Source organism: Microcaecilia unicolor, chromosome 7 (genome assembly GCF_901765095.1).
Source record: "Microcaecilia unicolor chromosome 7, aMicUni1.1, whole genome shotgun sequence".
Lineage (NCBI taxonomy): Eukaryota > Metazoa > Chordata > Amphibia > Gymnophiona > Siphonopidae > Microcaecilia > Microcaecilia unicolor.
The window spans coordinates 309,213,081-309,238,082 of NC_044037.1; the positions used below are offsets into that span (position 1 = coordinate 309,213,081).

General features: G+C 45.3%; 1 protein-coding gene across 1 annotated transcript in view; it reads left to right on the forward strand.

The window, feature by feature from the left end:
* Positions 1 to 13,241: 13,241 nt before the first annotated feature.
* TMEM198 (transmembrane protein 198) overlaps positions 13,242 to 25,002 on the forward strand; it is a 44,180-nt gene continuing 32,419 nt past the window's right edge. The window contains exon 1 of the mRNA XM_030210437.1: positions 13,242 to 13,404. Coding sequence (XP_030066297.1) covers positions 13,242 to 13,404 — 163 coding nt within the window. The remainder of the gene's footprint in view (positions 13,405 to 25,002) is intronic.

The following is a 25,002-nucleotide window of genomic DNA, read 5'->3' on the forward strand; positions in this document are numbered from 1 at the left end:
TATGTAACTGTGGTGGTTATTTTAGAAGATCTATTCTTGTTTTGGATGTCTGAATACTGGCATTTAGACATCCATATTACATGGATGGCTGCATCCCAATTTTACAAAGGCAGGATTTGGATGTCTGACACTGCAGTACATCCATATGGCAAGGGGGCATGGTCTGGGCGTTATTGGGCAGGACTAGGGAGGGCTCAAAATATGGATTTCCAACTCCTATCAAAGAAGGAGAAGGAATGTCCAAGTCTAAATAGATGAGCGTTGTGATTTAGACCTGGCATGTGTCACATCCAGGTTACAGAAAGATGCAAGGTTATAGAAAGGTGCTCTGGTTGAGCAGCTGTCCACTGGAGGGATTAAAGCATGACACCGCCTTAATTCCCCAGTGGTTGCTGTCTCCTTCCCTCTCCCCTGAATGTAAAACCAGTTACGAGTTACCAGTCTGGATGACAGCTTCAGATATTATGGACATTCTTAATAGAGCAGCATGCAGGTCTGAGGAGTAGCCTTAATAGTTAGTGCATTGGACTGGAAACCAAGGGACCTAGATTCAAATTCCACTTCAGCTTGTAGCTGAGCAGTAGAGTGTTACATGACTTGCTGAAAGTCATAAGGAGGGTCTGGGAAGGGAGGAAGATGTACCAGTCTTCAATGCTCATCTCCTGAATACAATCCTACCAGCTCTTCACGAGCGTCTACTTGTGAAACTCAGTGTGACAGCTGCCAGACTCGGTTGACACGCTCCCTCCAGAGCACGCCGAGCCTTTTTGCCAGTTGATCACGCAGCAGAAGGCGTGTCGAAAGTTCTTGGCCAGGGGCACTTACAACACTTTTAATGTGGGGTCCAGGATCTCTGTTCAAAGTATAGCAATGCATAGACTCTCATGGCTGTGTGTTTCTGACTTGGAAAATTCTGTTCATCAGCGGTTGGTGGATGTCCCTTGCTGGGAGGGGGTGGGGGGCGGGAGTTGTGTCCATCAACCAGCCAGCTCCACTGCCTCTTCAGTATTTGAAGCTTCCAAAGCAGTATGGCAAACTGCAATGGGAATAACATGAACTTTCCTCACAGCGAACAATGGCCCCTTAACAAGGGCATGAACTCAAAAGAAGGGAATGAACACATCCTCCTGGAGGGAATAAACTCGTCCTTCTTATTGTATAACTGGAGGAGATACACGCAACCTCCTGGAGGTAATAAACTCATCCTCCAAAACATAAACTGGAGGGAATGGACTCATCCTCCTATAAGTGAACATGAATCCTGAAGACTGTTTTCCAACTTTCTCCCAAGGAAGGAACTTCAGGAAACAAGAACAGAACCTGAAACAGATTCACAGCATACAGACAATCATACAGGGAGGGCTCATGGCTTCATCTGCTATGACTAAAGGAAAGAAAATTACTAAGGTAAGAACCTAATTTTCCCTTCCTTGTCATCAAGCAGATGAAGCCATTACGTATGGGATGTAACAAAGCAATCCCTATATAGGGTGGGAACAGGTCACACCACGCGCTGGTACTTGTGCTCCAAAACGCGCCTCTCTCCTAGCAGCCACATCCAGCCTGTAATGTCGGGCAAAAGAGAGCTTAGAAGCCCATGTTGCTGCACTGCATATCTCTTGATGAGAGAGTGCTCCAGTTTCAGCCCAAGAGGAAGAAATTGCTCTGGTAGAATGCGCCTTAAAGGCTACAGGCGGAGACCAGCCGGCAAGCAGATAAGCTGAAAAGATAGTTTCTTTGAGCCAGTGGGCAATAGTGGCTTTAGACGCTGGAGACCCTCTGTGAGGACCTGATAGCAAAACAAACAGATGATCATAGATCCTGAAAGAGATAGTAACTCGCAGATACTGCAGCAGAGTCCTGCGCACATCCAACAGGTGCAACTGCCCAAAAGATTCTGGAAACTCCTCCTTATCAAAGGAGGGCAAGAAAATAGGCTGGTTTAGGTGAAACGCTGAACCCACCTTAGTCATGAAGGAAGGCACGGTCTGAACCGTGACCCCGGACTCTGAGAATTGCAGAAATGGGTCTCTACAGGACAGCGCCTGGAGCTCTGACACCCGTCTCGCCAAAGTAATGGCCACAAGAAAAACGGCCTTTAGTGTCAAATCTTTCTCCGATGATCGCCGAAGCGGCTCAAAAGGAGAAGCCTGCAGGGCCTTCAAAACTAGCCCCAGGTTCCAAGCTGGACAGGGTGCTCGCACGGAAGGCCGGAGCTGAAGCACCCCACTAAGAAACCGTGCCACATCTGGATGAGCAGCTAAAGACACGCCTTCAACCTTACCACGAAGGGAGGCCAACGCTGCCACTTGCACCCGCAGAGAATTATAGGCCAAGCCTATTTGTACACCATCCTGCAAAAAGTCCAGAATCGGCGAGACAGGAGCCTGCATGGGTGTGATCGCTTTAGAAAACCCCTCGGCTCGCCAACCTGTTCAGGCTCAGCCCCAGCGCACTCATTCCCGTCATTAGAATGCACCTACGGCCCCTGCTGCTCCCCAGTCAAAGCAAGGGATGAGTTTTTGACTGGCTCCAGCAGAGCATAGCCGCAGTAAAAGTGTCTGTCCTGGACGACTTGCCGGTTGGGGGTGCTGAAGGTTTTTCACAAAAGGTGGCCCTTATAACCTCTTCAAATAGTCCATCTGGGATGTGCACTCAGTTGGTATCAAAGACCTCCAAATTGCTTACAGAGAGCTCATTCATTCAGCTCTTAGCACAGGCAGGTACTTGCAGAGGATCTTTCCGCCCTACTGAAGGCCCATGCGTTTGAACCCATTCCACCAGGGAAGAAGGGCAGGGTTTCTATTCCAGGTACTTCCTTGTATAGAAGAAAACAGGGAGGATGCGTCCCATCCTAGACCTAAGGGCCCTGAATAAATTCCCAGTCTGAGAAAAGTTCAGGATGGTTTCCCTTGGCACCTTTCTCCCAATGATTCAGAAAGACGATTGGCTATGCTCTCTGGATTTAAAGGGTACATATACTCACATCCTGATGCTTCCAGCCCACCGGAAGTATCTTCGATTTCGGCTTGGAACACATCACTTTCAGTACCGCGTGTTGCCTTTTGGCCTTGCATCAACTCCCAGGGTCTTCACCAAATGTCTAGTGGTAGTTGCAGCATCACTATGCAGACTGGGAGTCTGCATAGTGATGCTGCAACATATCTTGACAATTGACTGGTAAAGAGCACATCTCCGGATGGATATCAGGAGTCCACGCGAATTACTATTTGGGTGCTCAACCTAATAGGGTTCGTTTTAAACTACCCCGAGTCCCATCTTTACCCTGTTCAGTGATTGGAATTAATAGGAGCTTTGCTTGATACACAAAAGGTTCAAGCCTGCTTTCCAGAGATGAGAGTGGACACTTGTCGCACTTGCTTCCAAGATTCGAGCCTCTCAGCAGGTCACAGCTCAGCAGATGTTGAGATTGTTGTGCCACATGGCTTACACAGTGTATGTTACCATGACACGTCTTCACATGAGGTCGGCTCAATGGACCCTGGCTTCTCAGTGGTATCAAGCTGTGGGGAGACTGGAAGATGTCATCCAAGTGTCCCCAGAGCTTGTACGCTCTCTTCAGCAGTGGACAGTCCGATCCATTTTGATTCTGCGACTTCCATTCCAAATTCCTCAGCCACAAAAGTGCTGACAACGGATGCATCTCTCCTGGTATGGGGGGGGGGGGGTCATGTAGATGGGCTTCACACCCAAGGTGTTTGGTCCACCCAGGAAACAAATCTTCTGATCAATCTCCTGGAGCTCCGGGCGATCTGGAACACTATAAAGGCTTTCAGAAATCGTCTGTCTCCTCAAATTGTACTCATTCAAACACAATCAGGTTGCAGTGTGTTACACCAACAAGCAAGGGGGCACCAGATCATTCTCTCAGTGTCAGGAGGCCGTCCGAATGTGGCATTGGGCTCGCCAACATGACATGTTCCTTTGAGCCACTTATCTGGCGGGCAAAAACAATACCCTGGCTGACAGACTGAGCAGAATAATGCAACTGCACGAGTGGCCTCTCAATATGGGCCTAGCCCACAAGACCTTCCAAGCGTGGAGCACCCCCTTGGTGCATCTTTTTGCCATTCAAATCAACCACAGAGTCTCTCAGTTCTGTTCCAGGCTTCAGGCCCACTACAGACTAGCGTCAGATGCCTTCCTCCTCAGTTGGGAGACAGGTCTTCTGTATGCGTATCCTCCCATACCTCTACTGGGCAAAACTTTGTTGAAACTCAAGCAAGACCATGGAACCATGATTCTGATCGTGTCACTCTGGCCGCGACAGATATGGTTCCCTCTTCTTCTGGAGTTACCTTCCGAAGAACCGTGGAGATTGGAGTATTTTCTGACCCTCATCACACAGAACGAGGGGTCACTTCTACAGCCCAATCTCCAGTCTCTGGCTCTCACAGCTTGGATGTTGAGAGCTTAGAATTCGCTTTCTTGGGTCTTTCGGAGGGTGTCTCCCGGGTTTTTGCTGGCTTCCAGGAAAGACTCCACTAAGGTGTTATTCTTTCAAATGGAGGAGGTTTGCTGACTGGTATGAGAGCAAGGCCCTAGATCCTCTTGCTCGCCCTACACAGACCCTGCTTGAATACCTTGTACACCTGTCAGAGTCTGGTCTAAAGACCAACTCTGTAAGGGTTCACCTTAGTCAATTAGTGCTTATCATCAAAGTGTAGAAATTAAGTCCATTTCTTGACAGCCTCTAGTTGTTCGTTTTATGAGAGGTTTGCTTTTGTCAAAGCCCCATGTCAAACCTCTACCAGTGTCATGGGATCTCAATGTCATTCTCACTCAGCTGATGAAAGCTCCTTTCAAGCCACTGAGTTCCTGCCAGCTGAAGTACTTGACCTGGAAGGTCGTTTTCTTGGTGGCTGTTACTTTACCTTGTAGAGTCAGGGAGCTTCAGACCTTAGTGGTGGATGCACCTTATTCTAATTTTCTTCACAACAGAGTAGTCCTCCACACTCACCCTAAGTTCCTGCCGAAGGTGGTGTCAGAGTTCCATCTGAACCAGTTGATTGTCTTGCCAACATTCTTTCCTTGACCTCATGCCCATCCTGGCAAAAGCAGCTTGCACACCTTGGATTGCAAGAGAGCATTGGCCTACTACATGGAGAGGACCAGGCCCCACGGACAGTCCACCCAACTTTTTGTTTCTTTTGATCCCAACAGAATGGGGGTCACAATCGTGAAACGCACCACTTCTAATTGGCTGGCAGATTGCATTTCCTTCATTTATGCCCAGGCTAGGCTGGCCCTAGAGATTCATGTCACAGCTCACAATGTCAGAACCATGGCTGTGTTGGTAGCCCACTTGAGGTCAGCCTCCAATGAAGAAATTTGTAAGGCTGCGACGTACTCTTCAGTCCACACATTCTCATCACACTACTGCCTTGAGCAGGATACCCGACGCGTCAGGCTGCACTCTCATTGAGATTGTATATAGTTTCAGGTTAATCTGTGTTATGTCCTCGCCGTTTCGAGGCCCAGTTGACCAATGTTTGTTGTTTTTGGTGGTCTTAGGAGAAAGCTAAGGTACTTAGCTGTAGTAGGTGTTCTCCGAGGACAGCAGGCTTTATTTTCTCACAGCCCCTCCCAACTCCCCTTGGAGTTGTCTCCTTTGTTATGTTTACTTTATTTTTGCTGTAGTATAAAATTGAGGCGACCATGTTCTTGTGGCGGGTGGGAACGCACTCGTGCATGCGTGGTTGAGCGTGTCTTGCACTCCAGAAAGCTGTATTTATACTTTTATAAATCCCGGACCAGGCGACATGGGTCGGTGTCACCCACTTGTGAGAATACAAAACCTGCTGTCCTCAGAGAACACCTGTTACAGGTAGTACTTTTGCTTTATTCAAGGATCAACCAATTAATTTCCCTTTATCAGAGCTGTAAGAACAGTCTATGATTTATTTATTTGCTATATTTATAGCTTGCCTATCACCTGGGAAGGGTACAAGTAAACATACACAAAAATAGACTTACATAGTGCCAGTTAGCATCCTTTGTGTATGCAGATTTCAACCACCTGTCTAAAATCTCCTCTAGTGATCCAAGAAGCTTTCCCTTCCATGGCAATTAAATCAGGAATAGAATGAAAAAAAAAACAAAAACAAAGCAAAAACCTCAGGCTGATCATTATTAGGTTCATATAGGTTGAGAACACAATAAGATTGACCACTAATATCCAATCTTAATTTCACCCAACGACCTTCAGAATCCAGTGATTTCGATAGTAAGGATATTACTACGTATCAAAATTAACACTCCATTTTTCTTGTTTATTGATAGTGAAAATAAAGTGTAGCTTGACTATTTGTTTTTAATTTTCATTGATTCCTGATAAGAGAGCTGTGTTTCTTGAAACATAATGTCTGGAATTAAACAGGACACATAATCCAATATTTTTTTCCGTTTTATAGGGTTGTTGAACCCTTTTACCTTAAGGGCCCTGTTTACTAAGCTGCGCTAGCGTTTTTACTGCACGCTAAACGCTAGAGTCACTCATTTGTTCCTGTGGGGGACTTAGCATTTAGCGCATGCTAAAAATGCTAACGAACCCTTAGCACTGCTTAATAAACAGGGCCCTAAGAGATAAAACCCTGAGAACACCAGATATATTGGAAGCTAATGCTAAGCATCAGCTATTATTATGTATTCGGGTAAGCAAAGTTAAGAAGAGAGCATCATGGGAACACCACCCGTAATACAGAACAGAATAAAGATACTTCTCATAGTCTGTTGAAAAAAAAATAACATTAATGAATATAAATGTCTTTGATAACATAAGTCATGTGCTTATCTTGATAATAGCTACAAAATAATAAGCAATGTAATTACAGTAATATTTACTAAAGTGAAAGCTGATACAAATACTTAAAGCCCTTGTCATATAATTAAGGTTATTTAAAGAATAATATTTGCTTAATAAAAGGATAAGGTAGTATATATGTATTAAACACAAAAGAAAAGTGTTAGGACTTCTACTTAACCTGAAGACAGCAAGTGAGTTCCAACTATAGGAAGGAAATAAATGTAACATAGTAGATGATGATGGCAGATAAAAACTTGTACGGTCCATCCAGTCTGCCCAACAAAATAAACTCGTAGTATAAGGTTTGATACGTCTACTTGATCTTGATTTATCCTTACAAATAAACAATCTGCAACGAGTGTGTAGTTGTAACAAAGAAACTATCAAACACATCACTCCAATATAGTGTCACAATGGGGATTCAGATCTGAAAGATAAAATATTTTAAATTTTAAAAAATAGCCTCAGTGTAACAGGGAGCCTGACTTTTATGCTCCACTGTAGATATTACCATCACAGGCTTCCACTACTTTCCGAAAAAAAGCACAGAGAAAAACTCCCAGAATATTTCAAAAATTGTAAAGAGTGGAGGAGTGGCCTAGTGGCCTGAGTTCGATTCCCGGCACAAGCAGCTCCTTGTGACTCTGGGCAAGTCACTTAACCCTCCATTGCCTGCCGCATTGAGCCTGCCATGAGTGGGAAAGCGCGGGGTACAAATGTAACAAAAAAAAAAGTGGGAGAAAAGTCTGTGTTTAAAAAACAGAAGGGAGGGTAACACAATTTAACACAATACAGATCCAAATACCCTCAACACTAAATCTGACTATGAATATAAATCACCCAAATAGACACTAATTAGCAATCCCTCACTAGACTAAAATCCTCATTCAAAAAGAGAAGCCTTCCTGCAAGTAAAGAAAACTCAAAATAGAGCAAAAACTCTTATAATAACATTGCTAGAATTGCTTAAACTTCCATCCTTACTAATGAATGGCTTCTAATTCTGACAAAAAGTAAACTTTACTTAGCTCAGAACATCCAAATTGTCCTGACAGAAGTGCAGCCTCATAAGATTTTCACAGTCTGTGGGGTTTCTCCAAAATTATAGTGTCCAATTTATATTATCCTTCTGGCAAAAATGTCCAATTTCCTTGTTTCTCAGGAAATCCTTCTGTTTCGCTATCTTCATCAGGAGAAATACATAGCAGTGCATAAAAACTGCTTTACAAATTATCCTTGCCATTTTCAGGGCACAGACTACAGAATTTTGCCCAGCACTGACTTTGCATTCCATTACTGGTGTTGCCATCTAATCTCCACTAAGCTTGTTTGGCTCCATGCCTTGTATACAGGATTCCTGTAATATAAGAACATTATCATTTAACATAAATTGCTTGATAAACAAGATATTGATCTTATATTGTCATTTCAATATACCTTAGGAGGGAAAAGATGTATATGAACACTTATCTGAAGTTTATAGGGAATTCAAAATAGTGAGTGAAATTGCTACTGTTTTTATGATCTACGTCTGTTAAAGAAGAACACAGGAAGATGTTGGAAAGTGAACTTTCTAGTGTTTCATGGTCTACATCAATGATCAAACCAAAGATTTTGAAGATCCCAAAACCTTACAGCCTGTGCAGTTCTTAGATCATAATAACTGCATAGAAGGAATGAAGGCTACTTGAGAGATTACCATTTATTGAATTCTGATTAAAATTACTATCTTTCCAGACATCCTCCAGTTTTGTGCTCTTCTCCCCTCCCCCTCTCCTAATCAATTTCTAACTTTGCAGCATGAAAAAGTGTATTGGCCTGAATAGATGTGGGGACTCCAGGGTAGGTTTATATTAAGAAATCCTCTGGGTGTTCCCTCTAGTATCCAGATATAGCAGAATTAGAAAAGGTTCAAAGAAGATCAACCAGAATGATAAAGGGGATGGAACCCCTCCCATATGAGGAAAGGCTAAAGAGGTTAGGGCTCTTCAGCTTGGAAGAGACGGATGAGGGGAGATATAATTGAGGTCTACAAAATCCTGAGTGGTGTAGAATGAGTAGAAGTGAATTGATTTTTTACGCTTTCCAGAAGTAAAAAGTCTAGGGGACACTTAATGAAGTCACTTGGAAATACTTTTAAAATAAATAGGAGGAAATATTTTCCACTCAATGAATAGTTATGCTCTGGAACTCTTTGCCAGAGGATATGTAACAACGGTTAGTGTATCTGGGTTTAAGAAAGGTTTGGACAAGTTCCTGCAGGAAAAGTTCCTAGTCTGCTATTGAGACAGACATGGGGAAGCCACTGGTTGCCCTGGGATTGGTATTATGGAATCTTGCTACTATTTGGGTTTCTGCCAGGTACTTGTGACCTGGATTGGCCACTGTTGGAAGCAGGATACTGGGCTAGATGGACCATTGATCTGACCCAGTATGGCTTCTCTTATGTCCTTATGTAATAAATCTTCCATTAAACACATTTTTGCTAGGGTGGGGAACAGATTCCTTTTTCTCTGTTTGGGTTTCCCGGTCAATTGGAACCAGCCTGTGTTGGGCTTTGGTACACTTAGGCTCATTTTCAAAAGAGAAAAATCTCCAAAAATTGACACAAGTCTGCATTTGGACGTTTTTCTCACAAAAACGTCCAAATCAGTATTTTCAAAACCTCTTTTTAGATGTTTTTCTCTGAAGTCCATCAGAAGTTCGTCCAGATCTCAAGGGGGCATTTCAGGGGCGTGTTCAGGGCGGGACTTGGGCGTTCCTAAGATTTAGATGTTTTTCAGCCATAATGGAACAAAACAACCCTGACCAGACCTTGGCGCCCACCCACAGCCCGGAAGGACGGTCTTACCTGGGAGTTGGAATGGAAGACGCCGCTGAACCCAGGACACCTCACGTGCATCTCACAGACATCCTCCTCGGATAGGTCAGCACTGAGAGCCGACCGCAGATTCCTCCCTGCCTCAGGGCCGCGGCGCTACCCCGGACCGGACCTCGGCGCCCATCCGCACCTCCGGCATCGCTGGCTAGGCAGCAGCGCCCCAACCTCCGCTGCACACCGAAAGGGGCGCTGGCCGGCCACCCACCCAAGTCTGCAGGGAGAGGTAGACAACTCCTGACAGCAATCCCGAGCCGCGACACGAGGACCTGGGCAGCACACGGCCAGCCTGCACTGTAACACGCCACAAAGACGGCCGCAGTGGTGGGAGCAGCTGACATCCACCCTGGGAACAGCCCGAGTCCCTGTGCCCTGGGGCACACCTCTGAACATCCGACCATGAGTAAAGTATAAGTGCTTTCTCAATGAAGGACGCGGCAAAGTCTCCGGGTGTCTGCTGATGTCCCAAGGTAATACTATATAGCAAAAAACCAAGGTAGAGACTAAATAGTTGCAGAGGAAGATGGGGGTACCCTTGGGAGAGCCTTCTGCACTGCATCTGATCAAACCAGGAAAATTAAGCTGTGAAGAGGCAGATCTGTATGAATTGGTCAAACCAGAAGGAAACTGAATCAAGCAACCATGCTTGTGTCTGTTTGGATATTAACAGAGGTCTGCACACAGGCGAAATTTTAGCCAGGGAAAGCAATGTTTGGGACTGTTTAGCACATTTATTAGGGAGCTGGGTGGGAAAAAGCAGAAGATACTGTGGAAGTTTAAAACCAGTGTCTAAGAGGCAGCATTCCTCACCGATCACATTCCAAAAAGCAGTTAAGTCAAGCACCTTCCTATTGTCATTCAAGTACCTTTCCCTAACTACTACTACTACTACTTATCATTTCTAAAGCGCTACTAGACATACGCAGCCAGCACTGTACCCTTGAACATGAAGAGACAGGCCCTGCTGGACAGAGCTTACAATCTAATTAGGACAGACAAACAGGGCAAACAAGAGATAAGGGAATGTTAAAGTGAGGATGATAAGGGTTCTGAACAAGTGAATAAGGGTTAGGAGTTAAAAGCAGCATCAAAAAGGTGGGCTTTTAGCTTAGATTTGAAGACGGCCAGAGATGGAGGTTGACATACCGGCTCAGGAAGTCTATTCCAGGCATTTGGTGCAGCAAGATAAAAGGAACGAAGTCTGGAGTTAGCAGTGGAGGAGAAGGGTGCAGATAAGAGAGATTTACCCAGTGAACGGAGTTCCCGGGGAGGAATGTAGGGAGAGAAGAGAGTGGAGAGGTACTGAGGAGCTGCACAGTGAATGCACTTATAGGTCAATAAGAGGAGTTTGAACTGTATGCGGAAACGGATAGGAAGCCAGTGAAGTGACTTGAGGAGAGGGCTAATATGAGCATAACCAAGTGCAACACCTCTGAACTGAAACTAACTTAAAATGTCTATTGCAAAATTGATCAGAAACCTTGAAGCAGGATCAGAGTGAGAAGGAATCGCCCAACCTGAGTTCTTTATGTTGCATGTATGACACCTCCCTTTTAATTCCTTGAAGATACTCTGAAGCTGGAACCTTCCAACTCGAGTTCTTTAGGTTGCATGTGTGACACCCCCCTGCAAACTAACTGAAGGAGCCCTGGTTGCCCCCTCCCCCACCACCAGCCAAAGCCAGAAATAGGAGCCCTGAAGATTCTCTGAGGAAGGAGGGATGGAAACTTAAAGCTGCTAAGAGACAGATTAAAGGAGGACCCTGACTCTGAACGACTCTTCTCCCTCCCACCTTCCCTGCTAATTAACTTATCATTGAAACCTAATCCAGCACTGATCTCAACAGCTAGAAAGGCAAGCTGAAATAACACACAAGATCAGAACAACAGGCTCACTCCAAATAACAACAAAAATATCACCACGTATCCAATCATCAGAACACAGCCCTATTACTAGCTCACAGTGAATAGAAACTAAAATGAATACCCTCAAACTACTCCTAGTAATCTACTCCTTATCACTGATCCACTTTACACTAACCACCCCTCTTGCAGACAGTAACATTATACACATACTGTACAATAATCAAAGATTGATCAGATACACCACACCTCATCAAACTGACTACATCCCAAACAAAGGAAGAACATCAACATGTGGACAATCAACAAAGAATGCAAAGAAGGGTCCAAACAAACTCGCCCCAACAAAGAAACGAAAACTAATAAAAGTCCACACAACACCAAACGCAGAAGACCCATTCCAAACAATCCAAGTGGGCTACATCAACGCCAGATCCGCAGTAAACAAAACAGCAATACTAACAGACTGGATCATGGCAGAAGACCTTGACCTACTCTTCATCAATGAAATCTGGATCCACGACCAAAAAGACCCCATAATCCTAGACCTGTGCCCCCCAGGATACAAAATCACACACTGGACCAGAAAGGAAAAGAGAGGCGGAGGCATAGCACTAATCTACTGATCCCACTTCACCACCAAAACCACTGCCGAATCCTGTGGAACTCGGAGGGAGCGAGGACGGGGGGACCCTGTGGAACTCGGAGGGAGAGGGGACCCTGTGGAACTCGGAGGGAGGGAGGACCCTGTGGAACTAGGAGGGAGGGAGACCCTGTGGAACTCGGAGGGAGAGGGGACCCTGTGGAACTCGGAGGGAGGGGGGCCCCTGTGGAACTGGGAGGGAGGGAGACCCTGTGGAACTGGGAGGGAGGGGGGACCCTGGAACTTGGAGGGAGGGGACCCTGTGGAACTCGGAGGGAGGGAGGACGGGGAGACCCTGTGGAACTCGGAGGGAGGGAGACCCTGTGGAACTTGGAGGGAGAGGGGACCCTGTGGAACTCAGAGGGAGGGGGGACCCTGTGGAACTGGGAGGGAAGGAGACCCTGTGGAACTGGGAGGGAGGGGGGACCCTGGAACTTGGAGGGGGGACCCTTGGAACTCAGAGGGGGGACCCTGGAACTGGGAGGGAGGGGGGCCTGGAATTCGAAAGGAGGTGGAAGGGCGTCAGGGGACAGGGGAGGGAGGGGGGACGGGGAATGCACCACCTGTAAAAAAAAAAAAATTTCAGCACCCCCAATCATTTTGAAAAGTTGGCTCCTATGACCACTACTAGACATATGCAGCACTGTACACTGGACATGAAGAGACAGTCCCTGTTCGGCAGAGCTTACAATCTAATCAGGACAAACAGGACAAATAAGGGATAAGGGAATTACCAAGGTGGGAATGATAAAATATGGGTACTGAACAAGTGAGTTAAAAGCAGCTTCAAAAAGGTGGGCTTTTAGCCTAGATTTGAAGACATGGACTCTGCAGGTGTTTGTAGGTCTGTAGTTATTTTGGTGCATAGGAAGGGTAGGACTAGTAGTAACCAAATCCTGTGATTGAGGAGGTGATGTTGTCCTGTAGCCTTACTCTGGAGATCTGACCTGTCTGTCCTTTTCGCAGGTTCCTCCTGATCCTTATATGGAGCTCCCTGTAACAGTCATGCCTGGGGATGTTTGGGGGCAGACCATGACATCTACAGTGCAGTCCCTTCTCTTGAAACTGCTTCCTCAAGACATGGGCAATGAGTGGCTGCAGAACTGTGAGCAGGAGATCCAGCGCAGGTATGACATTGTCCCTTCCGTGGTCTGCGCCATGTGCTGCCTCTTCGGTGTCATCTACTGCTTCTTTGGTGAGTACTAGGGGATACTGGAACCCAATAGCTTGTAATTATGTCCAGTACACCCAGTAAACTCTGTTTATATAACAGAGCTCAGTAGTGTAACTAGGACTGAATGGGCCCCAGTGGAAAAATTGAGATGGGCTACCTATAACACCATGACTCTCAAGGTACCGGGGAATGCACATTTTCCAAAGCTGACACATTGCAATAAATACATTCAGAAAAAATTATTTTGTTGTCTGAGCATTGCTTTGGTCCTAGTGTTTCTCTTCCACTTTTCTCTATTTTTTTTCTTAACTCTCTCCAGAGTCTCCTGTCCTTTTGCCATTTCTTCTTTGTCTGTGCCCACCATCCATTTTCCTTTGTGTTCCTATCTTTCCTGTCCAACATTTCCACTCTGTTTCCCTTTCCCTATCCTCTCCCCATGTTCAGCATTTCTCCTCTGTATCCCTATCTTGCTTTGTCCAGCATCCCTTTCTGTGTTCCTATCCCTCCCCTTGTGCCTAGTATTGCCCCTCTGTGTCTCTGTCCCTATTCTCCCTCTACAGCTAGTATCTCTTTTGTGTCCCTGTCCCCCCACCCCCCATGTCCATCTTCCTCTCCTCCTGTGCCCCTCGCTCACCCACCCTCTGTGGTCTGGCCTCTCTCTTTCCCTCCAACTTTTGATCCAGTTTGTCTCTCTCTCCCTTTCCCCTCTGCTCCCCCCACTAGTCCAGCATCTGGCTCTCTCTCTTTCCCTTCCCCTTTGGTCCCGGTGTCTTTCTCTCTTTTTCTTCCTTTTCTGCTTCCCCCCCCCCCCCCCCCTCCCCACAGGTCCAGTATCTGTTCCCTTCTCTTTTGGTCCATGTCTCTCTCTCTCTTCCCTTTGCTCATCCCCTCCTCCCCGGCTCCAGCATCTCTCTCCCTCTTTTCCCCCTCCCCTTTGCTTCAGGACTCCCTCTCTTCTATCTCTTCCCCCTCCAAAGTCCAGCATCTTTCCCCCTTTCCTTCCCCATCCCCCCTCCTGTGGATCTGATATTTAAAAAAAAAAAAAAATGGTGTTAACCCACGTAGACTACTTTAATGGAATTTATGCAGGATGCAAAGAACAAACATTAAAGAAACTCCAGACCGCTCAAAACATGGCAGCTAGGCTTATATTCGGAAAAACACGATTTGAAAGCACAAAACCCCTCCGCGAAAAACTACACTGGCTCCCAATCAGAGAACGTATTGCCTTAAAAATCTGCACCCTGGTCCACAAAATTATCTACGGTGAAGCCCCGGGATACATGACAGACTTGATCGACTTACAAACTAGAAACACATCAGAATAAACACGATCATATCTAAATCTGCACTATCCAAGCTGCAAAGGACTTAAATACAAATCAACTTATGCATCCAGCTTTTCCTACATAAGTACACAATTGTGGAACGCACTACCAAAAGCCTTGAAAATGACGTATGACCACCTAAACTTCTGGAAATCACTAAAAACTAACCTATTCAAAAAGGCATACCCCACCGATCCAACGTAAATGCCTGATCCCTGCAACACAACAAAACTAAAGTACGTAATGGACAAAACTCAACTCTTCCGATGTACGTTTCCCCAATGTGGCCATGGCACGTGAACTTAATCTTACCATAACATTACTTTGTATTTGTTCTCACCGGAGTCTGCAAACGCCTCTCCGGTACTATGTAAGCCTTATTGAGCCTACAAATAGGTGGGAAAATGTGCGATACAAATGTAAGAAATAAATAAAAATCTCTCTCCATCCCCCATTCCCCCATGCAGGTCTAGCATCTCTCCATACCCCCTCCCCCACTCAGGTCCTCTAAATGCTGCAGCGGGTTGCCGGCAGAGGCAGTTGTGAAAATTTGGTTGTCTCAGGCTGGTGGAGCCTTTCTCCTGCTGCTTCCCGCCTTTCTGAGGATCTGGATTTGGTTGTAGGGCCAGTGAAAAGGGGTTGCAATACAATGCAATACATTTCAATGCTTACAGTTCACATAGTACCTACTCAGCTCAACGTGGACTACAAATCAAGGGGCTGGAACACTCTAGGAACAGTTACATTGCAGTCCATATAAAACCAGTAATTTTAAAGCAATAAAACAAAAAAAAATCAGGATGAGTTTAGCAAAAACTCCTTAAACAAGATAGAAAGGCTGTGAAAACTAAAAGCTAAATAATCCTGCATCCGACTTAAAGACAGATGGAATGTATTCCATATCAGTGCAGCCTAATATAGAAAAGAAAACGTGCAACTTTAAAAGACTATGGTGCTTATTTTCAAAGCACATAGACTTACAGTTACATAGAAGGGCATTTTCCAAAAATCCAGTAGCGAACATGGCCATTTTCGAACCTGAAAAATGCTGTCTTTTTTTTTTGTTTGAAAATGGTCATTTGCTGATGTCGTGCTTAGTGCGTCTATTTTTTTTTACCATTTTCAAACAAGAAAAAAGTGAAAAACACACAAAATCAAGCCATTGGGATGTGGGAGGAGCCAGCATTCTTAATAGACTGGCCACAAAGACATTCCAACAGAGCAGTGGGGCACCCTAGGGGGTACTGCAGTGACTTCCCATAAAAGGACCCAGGTACACATCTCACCGTTACCCCCTTATGTTGTGTGGGGAACCTTCCAAAAACCCACCAAAACCCTACAGTATCGAACTGTACACCACTACAGTAGCCCTTAAGCTTTCAGGTGCCACTTATATGTGGGTACTGTAGGTTTTTGGTGGGTTTTGGAGGGCCAGCACATTCCACCAAAGTATAATGTTAGAGTGGATTATGGGCGTGGGTCACCTTCTTCACAGTGCACTGCACCGACCACTAGGCTACTACCTGCTTGCTTCTCTGTTAGGACTGGCCACAATATCTGAAGCTATCATAGATTCTGGTATGTACTGTTTCTTTCACATCTTTAGGATGTGGAAGGGTGTCAGTGACCACTGGAGGAGTAAGGAGGGGTCATGCCTTAATCCCTCCAGTGGTCATTTGAGGCACTTTTTAGTGACTTAGTTGTTACTAAAACAGGTCTAGACCAAAACGTTAAGGTTTTAGCTTTGGACATTTTTGCTTTGTTCCATTGTGGCAGAAAAACGTCCACGTTTTAGGAACACCCAAAGCCCGCCTTCAACGCACTGCTGACACACACCCTTGTGATTTGGATGCACTGCAGACGAACTGCATAGAAAAAAAAATGTGTTTTCGAAAATGGTGATTTGGCCGTTTGTGCAAGAAAAACATCCATCTGCTGCTTTGTGCCATTTTTTGGACGTATTTCTTTTTTGAAAATGAGCCCCATTGAGGGGCATAATTGAACGCGAATGCCCATCTCCATGGGCGTCTATGTCCGAGAATGGGTACGTGAAGGGGTGGGACAGATCGTATTTTCGAAAAAAAATGGGCGTCCATCTTTCGTTTCGAAAATACGGTTTGTATGGACCAAAATGCCATGGATTTAGTCGTTTGTGAGCTGGGCGTTTGTTTTTTTTAGCGATAATGGAAAATAAAAATGCCCAGCTCAGAAACGTCCTAATCAAAGCCATTTGGTCATGGGAGGGGCCAGGATTCGTAGTACACTCGCCCCCCTGACATGCCAGGACACCAACTGGACACCCTAGAGGTCAGTGCGGTTGACTTCAGAAAATGCTCCCACATGCATAGCTCCCTTACCACGGGTGCTGAGTCCCCAACCCCCCTCCCCCAAAACCCACTACCCACAAATGTACAACACTACCATAGCTCTTAGGGGTGAATGGGGCACCTACATGTGGGTACAGTGGGTTTTGGAGGCCTCCCATTTACCAGCACAAGTGTTACAGGTGGAGGGGGGGATGGGCCTGGGTCCGCCAGCCTGAAGTGCACTGCGGTACCCACTAAAAGTGCTCCAGGGACCTGCATACACGCAGGCCTCTAGGACTTGTTGCTGCTGTATAACATTGGCACACCAGTTGACACCTGAAGACTAATCTCTTTGAAAAAGTCCTTTATTTGAATAAGCACATTTACTCACAGTTAACTGCAGATCAGAGGTTGTGCCCCACTGGCAAAGAGTCTTCCTGGTACTGAGATTAGCAGTAGGTCAGAGCTGGCAGAATGCTGTACAATGCCCTCTTTCAGCAACATTCAAGGGAAGAACTAAGTGCTGTAACTTGGCTAACACATGAAAGGGATCTAAAACTATGTTACAAAAATGGCCACTATCTCATGGACTACCGGAAACAAAACAGGGCACACTCTGACCCAGTAAGCAGGAGGAAAAGCACCATGGGAGTAGAGCCTACCAACTACCAACATCGTGAGCATTTAACACAAGCTAGTGGGATCACGGAGCCCAATACCCTACACCCACCACAATGCATTGCTGATGTGACTCTGCAGTGCCCTTAACAGAAAAGGTGTCACACTCACCCGAGAGCCACATCAGAACCAGGGAAAGGCTGTCAGAGGATAGAACACATTCTGCTGTCATGGAGGTGGGTTTGGCATTTGAGGCTGGCATACAGGCTAGGAAAATAAGTTTTTAAAGTGTTTTTTTTTTGGTGAGAGGGGGTTAGTGACCACTGGGGGAGTCAGGTGAGGTGATCCCCGATTCCCTCCGGTGGTCATCTGGTCAATTGGGGCACTTTTTTGGGACGTGGACCTGAAAAAAAAGGGTCCAAATAAAGCGGACCAAATTCTCGTCAAAAACGCCCTTGTTTCGATTATCAGCTAAAGACGCCCATCTCTCCTCAGCCGATAACCACGCCCCAGTCCTGCCTTCGCCACGCCTCTGACATGCCCCCATCAACTTTGTTCGTTCCTGCGACGGAATGCAGTTGAAGATGACCAAAATCGGCTTTCGATTATACCGATTTGGTCGCACACGGGAGAAAGATGCCCATCTCCCGATTTGGGTCGAAATATGGGCGTCTTTCTCTTTCGAAAATAAGCTGGATAATAACCTATATAATTTTGTAAGTTTATGTGCTTTGAATATGAGCCTCTTAATCCCTCAACAGCTGGGTAACTTAATTTGGCCTGATTTTGCAATCCATAATTAGTGACCTTTAACAAAGGTTGCAAGAGATCAATCAAATACTGAAAAGCTATCCCAGTTAAAAATTTAAAAACTATCATACATGTTTTAAAATTGACCCTAGCCTCAACCGGGAGCCAGTGCAAACAGGCAAGATATGGCGTCAAGTGGCCATATTTCTGGAGTGAAAAGATAAGCTTTACTACCCAGCTTCTTCACACAGAGTTTTGGTCTTGTGTTCTGTTTCTGAAAATCGACCTGCTTGCCTGTGACCCTTCTTACCCCTTACCTGCTTTGTGTCTACCTATCTATGGACATTATTAAGCCTTGGGTTGGGGCTGGAACAATTATTTCTCTAATACCAATTGAAAATCCCAGTGACTGGACAAGTGGGTACAGGGTAGCCATGGGGCCTTGGTACTTGAGATGGGAGGCCCGTGTGTACTTTCCATCCCTGAACCTACCCATTAATCCAGCACAGATACTTTTATCAGCAGAGAGAGTAGACAGTTTTCAGTGTGGGATTTTACAAGCTTTTGAAAATGGTCTTGTATGTATTTTTATTATATCTTATTTTTTGGATTCTGCTTTGATCATGAATTTAGATTGGTGTCAGATAAAAGCATAAATATGTAACCTGAACAAATATATAGACCTTCTTGTGGGTGGCATTGCATTATGTGTTGCTTGTTGCTGAGATTGCTATGCTGCTACCATTGGATCCTTCAAATGGTAAGTTGGCATTCTTCTAAAATTTCATCGATCAATTGGATGCTGACGCACCTTGAACCCATAAGAATTCCCTAGTGAAGGAATGAAGGTTGAATTGGCAATATACCTGCTTACTGAGGAGACCCTGAACTGGGCTTCTTCCCTGCTGAAACAGGACAACCTTATAGGCAAACTGGACTGTTTTTTTCTTACAATTGTTTGACTAGACGTTTTCAAACTGTGTGCATTGGGATAAGGGTGCATAGTATTTTTACCTATAGCTTTACAGCAGTTCTCAAAGTGAAAGCATGCTTGATCACTTGCACCTCCTTTTTCTGTGGGAATAGTTTTGTTGGAAAAATACATACGAAGATTTGAAAATGCTTCTCTGTGAATACTTGTGTTACTGAACTTTAATGCTGCTGAGGGATGAGGCACCCAGCACCAATGGGTGTCATCCATTCCAGAGAAGAAGTGGGAAACAATCAGATCAAACCTCCTGCTCAATTGATTCCTGGACAACCAGGACATACACCAGACAGAAGCTGCACCCTCCATCCACCATCTGCTAGGAGACATGGAAAACACTGAACATTCCTACTAACACCTATACCAAAAAACCTGCAAATGATATTACCAACTACTGTCCAATTGCCTCCACCCCTCTAATCACAAAACTGATGGAAAACAGAGTGACCTCGCAACTCAACGAATATATTCAGAAATTCTCCATCCTGCACGAATCGCAGTCGGGCTTTCATTCGGCCCATAGCACTGAAACGGTTCTTACCTTAATATCCAAATTCAAACAAGAAATAGCAATTGGAGAGGGAAGTGACGTCACCACCCGAAATGGCTGCCTGAGCCACGAGCTCCGACTAGCCCCAAGCTATCAGGACTCCCACTGATAATACCTTGCACAAACGCGACCTCTAAGTACGCGAGAACTGCATCTGAAACCAGCGGTAAGCGATATATGACTAGTTCCAGAGCCCTGAGAGCCCCGATAGTCAATTTACAAGCGTTCGCATATAAGGGCCCAGCCGCGGACATGAGCGCGCCAACACTTGAGCCGCGTCAGCCAGACTCCCGAGGGGGCAGCCCAACGCAACTTTCCCCACCGTTATTCGCCACGGGCGAGGGACACTTACCAGAGGAAAACCGCATGCAGGAGATTCGGGGGTGGCTACAGGAAATAAAAGCAGATATCATAGCAGCAGTGCGAGCGGACATTACTATGCTGGGGGCGGAACTTCGCGGAGAAATTGGCGCGCTGGGTATAAGAGTAGCTGAAACGGAGGACCGACTGGAAGAACATACTGAGCTAATCCAAGCTTTTGACACGCAACTCCGGGACACCAAGCAGGAGACTCAGCAGATCTGGGATAAAGTAGAGGATCTAGAAAATCGCAGTCGCCGATGCAATGTGAGATTTCGTGGCCTTCCCGACACGCCACAATATCTAGACTGCAAACTGACTATAAAACAAATTGCTAGCGCATTGCTTAAGGAACGCCAGATTATTAAAGATCCCACAGAAATTCAACTGGTACGAGCGCACAGAGCCTTGGGCAGCATGAACTCAAACCGTCCAAAGGATATCATTGCCTGCTTTAGTGATTTTAAACTAAAGGAGCAGATAATGCAGGCCTCGCGCACCACCCCAGGATTTAAATGGGACTCCTATCATATAGAGTGTTACCAGGACTTGGCTACTACTACATTGAAACGAAGAGCGGAACTTCGACCCTTTACGAAATTCCTGGCTGATAAAGGCATCAAGTACAGATGGGGTCATCCATTTGTACTCAGATTTTACAAAGATGGGAAACAACATCAGGTCCGGGACATCGCAGAAGTAGCGGAGATTTTTCCGGAAGACGGACCAAGTGGAGATATCGCGACATCAACGAAACAGAAACTATCAGCAGGAGACAAACCACGTTGGCAACGAGTTACTGCAGGAAAGGGACGGCTACAGCGCCAGCACTCTGATACTCAGCTAAGAAGATCTGAAAACACAACCCGAAAATAGAACGCAGTTCATGCTGCAGGGAAACTAGATAAGAGACCTTAAGCTGATGAATATAATGTTGCAAATGATAATTTGAATCTGACTATTAAAAAAAAAAAAAAAAAAAAAAATGGTGTAAGGCAATGTACACAGGCAGTAATGGCCTGACAAAGATATAATACTCAATTGCCTGATGAAGTGGGGATCAAGCTGTTTACTAGTAATAAATGAGGGGAGGGGGGTCACTTTCTTCTTTGACATCCTTATGAGCATAATACAGGGATGTCTTACGGAGGGTATGGCGGGTATGGGAGTTAATAGTTGGGGGGGAATAGTTCAGATTATCATCAAACTGAGGGTCGGGGAGAGAGAATTACAACTAGGTACAGTCCAGAACCAGAGGCGATGTAGTGAACTAGACATAACAGTAATGAGGGGGGGATGAGTATTCTAACGTGTATGACCCTTAATGTAAAGGGACTTAATTCACCGGGAAAACGTCAGCTCATGTTTAAAGAGATCCAACGCCTGAAGGCAGACATAGCATTCATTCAGGAAACACACCTAGTTCAGATGGCTGAACGGCTATGCTGTGCAAAGAGAAATCAGCAAATATTTTTTGCATCTAACTACCTGGAAAAAAAAAAGAATGGAGTATTGATAGTACTCTCTCATAAATACCCTTGGCAAGTACAGCGTGTGATCAGAGACAAAGGGGGTAGATACCTGTTGTTGATAGTGAAAACGGAGGGGGAGATATTATCGCTGTTAAATATCTATGCGCCCAACGACCAACAAGGGGCCTTTTATCTAGACTTGTCGATACTTCTTACTAAATATATTGAGGGAACCCTATTGATTGGCGGAGATTTTAACCTTACGCTGCATCCCATGTTAGACAACACCACACAGGGGATTCGATACTCACAAGCTGACCGGGCCCAATTACACAAATTTATGAGACAATGGCAGATATTGGACATATGGAGGCAGATCAATCCGCAAGCGAGAGGGTATACATATTATTCGGCGGTACATAAATCTCAATCTCGCATAGACCTGTGGCTAGGGCCACCGACTTTAATGTCCACTGTAGAAGATATCCAGATACATCCTAGGACGTGGTCAGACCATGCTCCGGTGGTGCTGGAGATAAAAAGGAAAACACGAAACTTGGAGAAGCCACAATGGCGCTTCAATGACTCGTTGCTAGCAGACCCAGCAATAGTCACTAGGCTAGAAGCAGATATTAAAGAATACATTGACCTCAATGATAATGGTGAGGTATCATCCGGAATATTATGGGAAGGTTGCAAGGCAGTGATCAGGGGAAAAACCATCTCCATCCAGGCACATGTTGAGCGACAGGCGAGAGCACGGACACAACAGATACATGCAGAATTGATGGCCCTTAGTGAGCGAGCCACCCAACAGGGGGAGACAGGGGACATACAACACCAGATGCATAATTTAAGGATGGAACTTAGGGAGCTCCAACTGGCAGAGATCACTGAACAGTTGCAACGAGTAAGACAGACCTATTTTGAATTCGGGAATAAAGCCTCACGGCTACTTGCCCATAAATTGAAAAAATGGTCTACGAATACGCATATCCCCTCGATTCGGGATATGGACGGGAATATGCATACCACACGAGAGGACATTGGAGCGGTATTCTCCCACTTCTATACAACATTATACCAATGTGAGGGGATCTTAGATCAACAACAGGCCCAAAGTTATCTAACCCACGCCATGCTTCCTCAGTTATCTCTAATAGAGGGGGAGCTGCTTTCAGCTCCTATTACATCAGACGAGGTGGTATGGGCTATAAGAGACCTACCACATGGCAAAGTGCCAGGGCCTGATGGATATACTAATAAGTTTTATAAATGCTATAGTAAGCAATTGATACCATTATTGGTCCGAGCCTTCAATGAAATTGAATTCCAACATGAGTTGCCGTCTACCTGGAGATTGGCAAATGTTGTAATCCTGCAGAAACCCGGGAAAGATCCACAGCTGTGTAATTCCTATCGCCCAATATCACTCTTGGGATCAGACTATAAAATCTTTACCAAAATATTAGCTAAAAGGCTACAAAAGCTCATGCCGAAATTAGTACACGGGGACCAAACGGGCTTTATTGTAGGACGGCAAGCATTTGATAATGTTAGGAGAGCACTACACTTGATCCATGAGTCAGTTAGCACCCGACAACCCATGATGCTCCTTTCATTAGATGCAGAAAAGGCGTTCGATCGGGTTAGTTGGGCCTTCATGTTTGAGGTCCTGGAACATATGGGTTTTACGGGTCGATTTATCCTTTGGCTTCGATTAATATATGCTCAGCCATTGGCGATTCTACGGATCAACGGGACTAGTTCCCGCCCTATCACATTAGAACGGGGAATGCGGCAGGGTTGTGCGTTATCACCATTGTTATTCGCCTTGACCATGGAACCTTTGGCACAACACATACGCCAAAACCCTTCCATACATGGTCTAAGGGTAGGACACATAACACATAAAATCATGCTATTTGCGGATGATGTCCTTTTAACGGTGACAACCCCTAGCGAATCGTTACCTCAGGTAATACAAGAATTGAATCACTATGGTCAGTTATCTGGGTTTCGTGTGAATATGGCCAAATCAGAGGTTTTAGGACTTGGGATACCACAGATGGAGGAGGACTTGCTACGGCAGCAATTCCCGGTCAAGTGGGTTACCCGAACTCTTAAATATCTGGGTATCCAATTAACACCTAACTTGGCGGATCTCCATCAAGCTAATTTCCCGCCAAGGCTTCAGGAACTTTTCCGGGATTTAGATAAATGGGAGGGCTTAGAATTATCTTGGTTGGGAAGGGTGGCAGCTATAAAAATGATGATACTGCCCAAGCTGTTATATTTATTTCTTGCGTTACCACTGCCAATGCCGAGGGGTTTCTTTCGCCAACTAAATCGAAAAGTTTTTGCCTATATCTGGCAGCATAAACCACCAAGAGTCAGAGCAAACGTCCTATACCAATCTAAAAAACAGGGAGGTATGGGAGTACCAAACTTCGCCCTATACCACCAAGCGGCACAATTACGAGTATTAGCGGAGTGGACTGTTGGTAATGCAAAACCATGGCTTCAAGTGGAACGGCATTGGATGGGACTCGCTGACATGCGCTCCATTATATGGATGCCAAAGAAACAGGTTCAGGCATACATTAAGAAAGCCCCATTAGCGGTGCAGTATCCCCTACAGACTTGGTTGACTGTAAGGCAGCGGGGTCTTCCCAACAGACTCTATTTCCAACAGATGGCCATAAAGACCGCTCCAGGTTGTCCTTTGGGGATGGCCAATCCACTTTATAGTTGTTGGGAGAAAAAGGGACTGAACACATTAGGGCAACTATGGGATGAGGAGCAGATGATACCATTTACAGATTTGCAAGAGGAGTATGGTTTGCCAGCTTACCACCTGTTTCACTATAATCGTATGAGAGATTATATAAATAAAAGGGCAAAAATTGAACTGTCCTTAGAGGAATTGGCCATAGAACAAGCAATAAGGGTGGGCAGCCACCGGGGATGTGTCTCTCGCCTCTATAAGGCATTGCTCTCTGATAATAAGCCTATACTACATTATCTACAGCGGTGGGAGCAAACTTTACAAATAACAATAGAATATACACAATGGGAAAAAGCCATGGAACATATGTTGCGGGTTTCTATATCTAGTTCAATGATAGAAAACAGTTACAAAATATTATATCAATGGTATTACACTCCTAAGCGATTGGTAAAAATGTATGGGCAAGGGTCTGACAAATGTTGGAGGGGTTGTGCGGCAGTGGGGGACATGCTTCAT